This window comes from Meleagris gallopavo, chromosome 10, assembly GCF_000146605.3.
Source record: "Meleagris gallopavo isolate NT-WF06-2002-E0010 breed Aviagen turkey brand Nicholas breeding stock chromosome 10, Turkey_5.1, whole genome shotgun sequence".
Lineage (NCBI taxonomy): Eukaryota > Metazoa > Chordata > Aves > Galliformes > Phasianidae > Meleagris > Meleagris gallopavo.
The window spans coordinates 2,886,101-2,895,738 of NC_015020.2; the positions used below are offsets into that span (position 1 = coordinate 2,886,101).

The following is a 9,638-nucleotide window of genomic DNA, read 5'->3' on the forward strand; positions in this document are numbered from 1 at the left end:
AAAAAAAACAAAAAAAAACCTGTATGAAATAGTTAATGCCACAACAACAAAGTAGCACTAGTTTTAATTCTACAATAAGAGGATCATTGTTAGACAAGCCTTCTAATTTAGTTGGGGTTTTCCTCCATCTCACATTAATTCCTAACAACAAAATAAAAACGTTTATTACATACTTGTTTTCTCTACAGCTTCAGTTGCAAAATAACAAGCAAAGGTTTCACAAACTAAAGATATCTTGGCGGAAAGGTACACGTGTAGGAAAGATACCAACTAGCATACAAAGAACATGAGCTGGGGAGACATGTACATAACACCTCTTCAGAGTTTCAAAAGGGACTGAAACAAATGAAAAACTCTTCAAGCCTTTCAGTGAAATCGCACTTAATAATCTGTATTCTTAATTGTCAGCTGAGAACTTTAGTTTCACAGGGTTCTGCCCAATCTTATAGAACTAGTTCTATAATTTCTCTAAGACTTAACAAATTGCTCTTACTGATGAGTCTTGTTTCTTACTTTTGTATTTGAGTTCTCCTGGTATGTGGAACAATAGATGTTGAAATTCCTCTCTCCAAAGACAGAGCGTTGGGCAGAATGGTGCACAGAATCCTCCTACAACATCAACAAAGAATACAGTAAGGATCTTATCCAGTGGTCAGCTGGATACTGGGAGTTCAAGAACTGTGTTAAGTGACATAAAACTGAAACATCTACGCAGTAAGTCATTTTCAGGCATCAGTTCATTGTGAAGAAAACATCATGTAGACAGAACAACAAACATGCTCACGGAGTTAATCACAATTCATGTGCCCCAAGATTATTTGAAATGCCATCTGTTTTGCATTTGCTATATATATGCAAGTAAGCATATGCAAATAATTATTGGTTTGGGGAGGAGTTTAACAGCATGTGGGATTTAAAAAAGATTTAGGGTTGTCTAGAGTAACTCATGCTAGAGTTTTATGCAGCTTTCAATGCTGAATTATACCTAACAGATACTGACTGATGCCAATAGTGTTACATAAAACTAGCTGCTCCAAAGTGAAAATTGGTTCAGTGCATCAAATCCTGCAAGATCAGCACAGCTTTTGTTCAGGTATTACATCTCCCCCTGTTGGATAAAAAAAAACATTAAACATGCAAAAATATTAATGAAAGCGACTGATAACCTTTCCTCCTCTTCCTTGTTTAATCTGTATTTTTGAGTGTGAGCTTTTATCAGATGCTCTTGATGCTAACTGTTGAGGAATCTGTTTAGGTGCTGTGACAGCGACAGAAGCCCCATTTCCCAAAGCTATGCTGGGATTGCTTTGCGAGTAACTTCCCTGCTGGCCTTCAGAATGGGCAGTTTTGAGAAGTTCAATTTTTGTATCAGGAGTTCCTTGCGCCAAGCCAAAATCTACCAAGGCGTACCTAAAAGAAACAAAGTTTAGAATCAAGAGTCAAAAAGTATCAACCAGTTTTATCAACGACTCATTATTTGTTTATTCACAGTTTACTCCTCAGGTTGCCTATGTGCTGCCGCCAGCAACACTGTTCTATTTTCCTTCTGCTCTGTTTGTCCAAACTGTCTGGCCCTATTTTTCCCCTACTCTTACACTACACCTATTTCTCTTACTTTTCTGCTTCTTGACTTGTAAGCTTTTCAAGTGTGTACTTTCACCACTGACATTTTGAAAGCTATTCCCAGTAACCTCTTTCTTGGGTTCTCATTCTACAGTTCTGAATTACCTCAACAAGCAGCCAAGTAAATTGACCTGTCATGGACAGAAGCACAATGCAGCAGTGAAGACAGCTGGAACAATAACAACGCTAAGAGTTTGCCAAACCTCAAGCAATGCCACTGTAAAGCACTTATCTTTAATCAGGTTGTTTCCCCAGCAAACCTTCACTAATTGCACCCTACTCACTAGTCACCACAGGACTGCTAGCAATGAAACAGTACCTTACTCAGTCCATTCCAAAAAAAAAGCAGTACATGACTTTTCAGTCTTCAGATACCAAATGCATTAGTTATAAAAATTTATTAGTAGAAAGTTACAAATACCAGCCTATGCTTAACAAGTACCTATTAACTTTTTTTCAGACCATTACTGATTTTATTCTCATTTTTATTAAAAAATATTGTATCTATACTCAACACTAAATTTTCACTTTTTCAGGTACTTGACACTCTGTAAGGCAGATACTAAATTAAATGCTAAAAAAAATCTTTCCATTCTCAAATCCCTAAACACAGAAATAAAAGTTTTACAAATAAAAAGTCTTTTTTAGCTTTATTACTTAAGCACATGTTAGGCATCTGGAAGGAAGAAAACCAAAAGCCTCATTTAATCTGTTCTGCCAAGACACACATCCCCAGACGAGATCACAATATGGACATCTGGACAGACTTACTGCTTCAGCCTCCTGTTGTAGAGAAAGTTACTGGGTTTGACGTCACGATGAACAATACCAAAGTGGTGAATGCGCCTCAATGCTTTAAACAGATTAAACATGTATTCTTTCACTTCTTCAAAGGAAAGAGAATTCAGAATGTCCTGAAAGATTATTTGGATACTATTATTATGCAACTACTTTCAATTCAGAAGTTTTATTACACATAAGAAGTCTGGGACTCACCAAGAAGGATTCATGTTCCAGATATGGCATAACAATAACCACGTGATCATTTTTCCTAAAGCAATATTTAACTCCCATAACGTTATCTTGTCCCCTAAAAAAGAGAAGTAATGTCACTGAACAAAGACCAGAAGATGAATTTTGATTTTCCTTTATTTCCTGTAAACTTCAGTCTGGCTTTTTTTTAATACCTAATTTATACCTTGGCAACAGTCTTATTAGCAGTAATTATGTTGTTCTTGTGTTATTCTTATGTTCCATTTGAGTTCTGCAGTTTGAGATGAGGGCTCTACAGATCTGGGGGCCACGGTTTGTAGTTACCACTGCATTTAAATGTAGGAATTCACGACACTGGCTACTCTAAAAAGGTGCTATTGAGCACACTGGTGACTAGAATTAATTTCTAAAGCTTTAATTTCTTATTAAGAGATTATTTTTTCCAAGCAGCTGTTCCCACATTCATACATTATGGAACTTCTCAGATGGAAAATGTAGTATGGTCTGCAAACTGAGACCAGCAAAAAAGGACATTCATTACAGATAAGAATCCATTTCTTATTTGCTCCTGCTATAAGTCTCAAACATTTCTGAGAATTAAAAAAAAAAGTGAGTGAAACTTTACATACATAAATGCAGAGCAGCAAGACAACATTCAGCAGTTTAATCATGACAATCACAATTTTTTTAAGTACCCTGCTACTGTGAGGCACTGAAGTTCAGCAGCAATTCGCAGAGGGTGACTGGTTGGAATCAAGTGCTTCAGAGCCATTTTTTCTTCACATCCTGTTTGCAGTTGCGCTGTGGCCAAGTAAACAGAACTAAAAGTACCTGTAAAAAAGGGAGAAAAACACTGTCTTCAGCATCTTTAATTAAGTCAGTTGCGATTTTTACAGAAATGATCTAAATGTTCACAGTCTTACAGCGCATCTGACACTATGTCAAAAGCAGATTTTAGAAGAGAAAATAGGCAGTTTCTTTTTTCTATTACTGAATTCAGTGATCTTGTATACAATTTTTTTAATGTCAGTAAAAATGCAAATGTTACACTGTCTAACTTGCCTGGGACATGAGCTCTTTGAATGTAAATTTTCCTATCTTTGATTTGCTTTCTTGTTTAGGTAGCTCTCTTTCATCTGACATCCAACTCTTCTTTCTCTGCAGTGTAAGCCAACTATCTAATGCTAATCTGGATAGCACTGCTATTGCTATTCAAGGAACTTCTGAAATCATTACATTTTCCTTAATTCTGTTATCTTATTTATAAAGCAAGGCTTCTTCTCTACCTTATAAAGGTATAGCTTTACTATTTGATGGCCCCCAGCATTACCACATAGACAGAACACTATAGACTCCTTTGAGAAAGAGAGCATTCACACTGTACAATAATCTTACAACTTTAAGTTTTATTATTGCAGTTTTGTCTGCTACAGTTTTAAGGATATCATAAAATATCTCTGGGAAGGTTAATCTATCCTAATGATCTGAGACACCTGAACATACAAGTCAAAGCATTCTTCCCTATGAACAAGCGGTTCAAACTTACTTTTGATTATATGTTAATTACTGTGTTTGTGTCACATTAAATTTAACAGTCTGTAAGTCTATACATACATCAAAATGCCAGCAAAACCTCTAAATACTTCTTGCAGTCATAAAAAAATCTAGTGTCCCATAAATCGAGAAGGACTGCTCATAGCAACATGGGTTACTAAGTTGACCCAAGACCTTCTTTTTGGTGGTGAGAACTGCTAAAACAAAACAGACTCCTGAATGGAATCCTAAGTTGAAGCTTGTCTTGTCTTTATGCCGCAGAACTGCTAGTGGTATTTTTGGCTTTCAAGAGCATTGTTTGTTCCCAGGAGAGAAATTGGAGTACTATTCATAACTGGAGATTTAGCTTGACTATTCTCTTATTTATGACAAACAGAACTGCACGTTTTCTAGAAATTTTGAATCACTGTGCGGAATGGCGCTTGTTACTTTCTTTGACAGACAAACTTTAAGCCCCCTGGTTTGCCATCACAGTTACTCCATTGCAAAACAGCTACAAAGCTACCCTGCTTCTCATACACATCTTTGCTTTTAAGTGTGGAGTGTCATTCCTGAGTAAAGTTTCAGAAAGTGCTGAAGTCCCAGACTCAGAAGCCACTAGGAATCTACTTGTAGTCACACCTACCTTCTAATAGAGTATCTACAATAGTATCCATTGAACGTCAGGAGTACCTAAGTGTTCCAAAATTTGATCCTGTATATCCTAAAAACAAAACCCAGCAACAGCAACCAAGAAATTAAAGCAGCTATACTATTCTAGCCTCCTCCTCCACTTCTGCCCACATAGTTTCAGAAGAAACAAAGCCAGTAGTTAAATATGTCAAAACATAAATGCACATAAATAGATTTTCCATGTAAAAAAAGAACAGAGTACTGTACACATCAAAAAGTAAATAAAAAAGCATCTGCCTTAAATTGCATGTATTGACATCTTAGATTTATACCTGCTAAGTTATACAGATCAAAAGAGATGTAAGTTTAAGCAAGCTACAATAAAACATTTACCTTCTCCAATTTTTTCCTTAATTTTGAACACGTTTACAAGCTGCGGCACTGCTTCATAAAGTTTTTCAATATCTTTTTTTATTCCTGCTGTGGAAAGAATGGGGAAAATCGGTTGAGAATTTGATTGCTTGATTCAGTATCTGGTCTGTAGTTCAGATCATAAATCATACATCAATTTCTAGTACTGCAACTGGACAAACTGAAGGAAAAACACACGAGGGGTACCTATCCTTGCTGGCGTTACTGTCTGCCTAACTGATCATCTTCTTCACATTCCCTTCCATGCTGCAGCATTTCAAAAAATGTTACCTACCTGCCACCTAGAAATTCCTGAGAGAGGAAAAGCTCTTTTTGTAAAACTTCACATTACAGCTCACTGATTAATGTTTCCTGAGACACGCAATGTCAAAGTCACATAAGACAAAACTATAATAGTTGTTTATGTAAGCAAAGGAGCAGATCCATGAGATGCAAACTAAGAATCAAAAATGTAGGAAAATTATTATTATTTAAGATCACCGATACAATCTCTTAAACTGTTACAATAGTAAATGCAAAAAAGCATATTTGCTTTGCATTTAAATTATTGTACTTTGTGCTGCAATCACTAGATGGCAGGACAAGGATGTTGTACTGCATTCCTTCTAAAACTTAGCTTTCCATTCAGTTCCTGAATGCTTCTATTTTAATTGTTCTCTATTTCTCTTGAAGCTGAGTATGAAGCAGGGTTAAAGAACATGTGATTATGCAGAAGTATGAAAAAAATGCTATTTGGAAACTACATCAAATGGAAAAAACCCAAAAGTTTATCATTTTCATCCTAAAAATGAGTAATAAATTCAATTTAATAAAAATATAAATTGTATTGCATACATTAAAGTGTACCGTGCTTTACCTGAACAACAAGTTATAAGTAATGAGAATTACTTTCCAAATATCACCAATATGCTTGAAACAAAGCATGGATTGGTAAAACATGGGCTTTCCTGCTCAAGATAGAAATGTTATTAGTTCTGAAATATCCTAGACAGACCTTCATGCCTAAAGGCTGTGTGCCACAGGACAGGCATAGAAAATGGTTTGAAATGCTGATATGGATCTTAACAGCTCTGTCAGAACTGCTTTGTTTAGAACTAGATTGCTATGCAACCTGCTCCAAATAAAGCAATCCACAGTTTTGTTCCAGCACTGGTATCTGAGTTTGACTTCTGAAAAGAGGAGCTTAAGCTTCAGTTCTTACTGATTACACCGAATTTGCACTGGAAATGCTCCAGTAAAATTGTTTGATTGAAAAAAAGGACTTAACCTTGACAAAATGCAAATGACTCCAATAAGGACTTGAAACCCACATCTTTTAAGTCTTCAGAAACTATCAGATCAGGCTTTAAGCTGACTTTAACGTGTCCCAGACCAATGGCCCTATGGTAGATAGTAACAATAATGAAAAGCTCTCGCAACTGCTGCAATACAATCTGCCAGCTACTTGGTTTTGTGCAACCGAGTTAAAAGAGCTGAATGTTATCAGAGCTCTAATAGCTGAGTGATCCTAGGCCAGAGGAGTGCATATCCCAGGCACTGAGAAAATTTAGCAACTCAACACAGCTTTGCATGTGAAAGATCCCAGAAGCTAACAAACATTGACTGTCCTTGTTGATAGCAGCTAAACATCATCCATTCTCTTCCAGGAGTCTGAATCCCCAGCTGGGCATAGTGCTTGCTCCATTGTTGGCAAAACACAATTTAAAAATGCAGCCATTCTTCGCAATGTTTTCTGTGAGATTTTAAAGCAATTTATTTACTTCCCAGAATGAAAAGCATTTGCAAAGTGAGACATTAAATGCTATTCAGCATTGCTCTAATTCTGGACACGGATGTACAGCAAAATGACAGAGGACTATTTCTAGGAAAATCAGTAGCCATTATATATAAACTGTCTGACCACCAGCAATTACTGAGCAAGGATGGTGCCTGTGTACAGAACGCCCAGATTTAAGTAAAGTCACAAACAGACAAAATAAAAACAGCAACAAAACCACTATCGGTGCACATGTCTGTAGTTTAGCTTCTCTTGCATGAGCAAGAACAGTGTGTGCACCCCGACACATCTACAGATATTTAAGGCCAAGACTGGTGATTATATTTTAAAAGGCAAAATATTATTGTTGAGACACTGTCTGGTAAGAAAATTTTATTCTCAAGAAGTCCCTTTTGGAATTACATTATCCCTTAAAATAATATATTCTGTAATAAATAAATGGGTTAAATGAATTGCAACAAACTACTGCGGATGAACTTTTGTAGCCACATGGAAAGCAGGAATACGCTTGATGTCAACAGCAATTTCAAATGTTCTCATTTCATTAATTCTTTATACAATATGACAGTTGATGTTAAAACTTCCTGAAGTGATGAAAAAGCACATCAACACCAAAACGTATTGTTAGCAGTCCCTGTTTAAGCACGTACCTGAAAGCTTACTGCTCTGTGCAAGCTTTCTGCTTGTGTCTTCAGCCTGATGAGGGTGCTGCTCATCACAGTGAGACTTGGACTCTGTCTCCATCACAAAACTAAAGAAAAAAATCCAAGACCCTGAAAACCACTTCTGGACACTTGAGGGAGCAAACATATCTGATAATACACTCCACTGCCCTGCACTCAGAGTGTGAGGAATTCCTCTGTGCTGCCTAAAATTGCAAGGCACCTACTATCCCAGAGCAAATCAAACCAGTAAACCCACTTGATCTCCAGTAAAAGGTAAGAAGGGGGAAGAGAAGGAAGAAAGCAGGATAAGCTTAGAGACAAATGATTTTCTTCTATCTGGAGTGTTTGCTCATTCATGTTAAAGCTCTATCTTTTTCCTGAAGTTTGCTTTGAAAAGTGGGGAACTGGTCCACAAGAAATTTGTTGCACTGTACACTGCAGCACCCCAACAAAGACAGAAAACCTGAAAACACATAAGAGAAAATCTTCTCAATGTATGAGATTTCTCCCGCTTCTAGAGAACATAACCCAAAAGCATGATTATTTGTTCTAATCTCTCATAAAAGTAATAGAGCATATTTATTTTGAAAGGCTTCTTCCCAAATCTTGTAAGAAAAGGTGTAAATTATTTACTAATGTACAATTAAAAAAAAGATAATCCTATTTCATGAAGAAAAGAGATGCGGAGTACCAGTGAAGGACAGTGACAAGGGAGCTCAGCACCACTGCCTCTCACAGTGGCATCATTTTCTCTTCAAGGATCTTCCTTGCTCGTACCTTTGCCGAGCCCACAAAGTTCTGCCTGAACTTTTCTACAAGAGGGGAATGTATTTTGAAAAACTACAGATGAAAGGATTCCCCTATTTCGGTGAGCTAGAAATACGCTTTGTCCCCTGAGAATCCCGGCTACCTTTATTCTGTCATTCTCAGGCAGCAGAATGGGGACAGGCGACAGCCTCTTTCTGTGAGGGAACTTTGCTGGAGAATGCAACTTGGAGACTCATGGAGCGAGGCAGCACTCTGCAGCCTTTCACAGGTCGGCACTGCCCTGCTAGTGCTGAGCAGGCAGACGAGCCTGTTCCAAACCTGCAATGGCACGGCCTCACTAGCAGAGCAAGGAGTGCCCTGAACACCACCTCATTAGCAGAGCAAGGGCAGCCCATCAGCGCACGGCAGCACTTGCTGTAACCAGCATGCTGAAATGGAACCCCAGCTCCAGCTTCCTCCAGCACAAGGCTGACATGTTCAGGAAGCTGGAAGCAAAGCTGCTCAGCCTGCAGGACCTCGGGAACACGGGCAGGGCAGAGGGGGCTCAGTAACTCAGGGTGCCCCTTCCATTGCTTTGTGTTAAACAAGTGCTGATGGCTGCAGAACTGAATGCCGGGAATACCTGAATATATTTTAAAACAGTTTACAAACTCGGAAGTAGGCCTCATGGTTATAAAATGGAACCTAATGGAGTTTCATCAAGTCAGGCATCCAGTTTTTACGTTACAAAACATTCAAAAGGGATCATCTGAGAGAAAAAAAAAAGAGGAAGATGGAGTTGATGCAAAGTTTCAGCTCAATTCACCCTCAAGTGTTCCAGCTCCCATCACAGAAAAAAAGTTCTGCACGGCCTGGAAACGAGCGAGGAGCAGGCGGTGGCGGCCCATACGGCTCACACAGCTCCAGGGCCCTTCGGGTCAGGTCCCGAGCGCTCAGCGGCCGTCCTGGCTGCAGCATCGCCAACTGCCACAGAGCCACCGGCAGCACCGCGACTCGAGCAGCACCAACAGCGCACGAGGAGCCGCACACGCGGGACTCGAGCTAGATAACGCCGGTACTCGCAGACAAAGGGCGCACACGTGGAACGTGTCACAGCGGGTCAGCGTTACGTGCAGCCCTCGCAGCGAGGCTCCCGATCAGACGCGCCGTGCCACGGGCACCAATAGCGGCGGGCCGGAGCTCCGAGGCACGCGCCGCGCGGGAAACGGGGCCGG

At 39.0% G+C, this 9,638-nt stretch overlaps 1 protein-coding gene across 2 annotated transcripts; it reads right to left on the reverse strand.

Moving 5' to 3' along the window:
• Positions 1-43: 43 nt before the first annotated feature.
• Positions 44-8,412, reverse strand: LOC100543059 (cell division cycle 7-related protein kinase). Of its 2 annotated transcripts, none has more exons than XM_031554757.1 (7): positions 7,642-8,412; positions 5,176-5,259; positions 3,312-3,447; positions 2,620-2,713; positions 2,395-2,537; positions 1,167-1,410; positions 44-609 (listed from the first exon to the last, which is right to left on the reverse strand). In XM_031554757.1, exons 1-7 carry the CDS (start codon positions 7,799-7,801, stop codon positions 490-492), a joined length of 981 nt encoding a protein of 326 aa, XP_031410617.1. In that variant the 5' UTR covers positions 7,802-8,412; the 3' UTR covers positions 44-489. The 2 variants fall into 2 exon arrangements, with proteins under 2 accessions (XP_031410617.1, XP_031410616.1); XM_031554756.1 differs by having other exon boundaries at positions 46-609; positions 5,176-5,262.
• Positions 8,413-9,638: the final 1,226 nt, after the last annotated feature.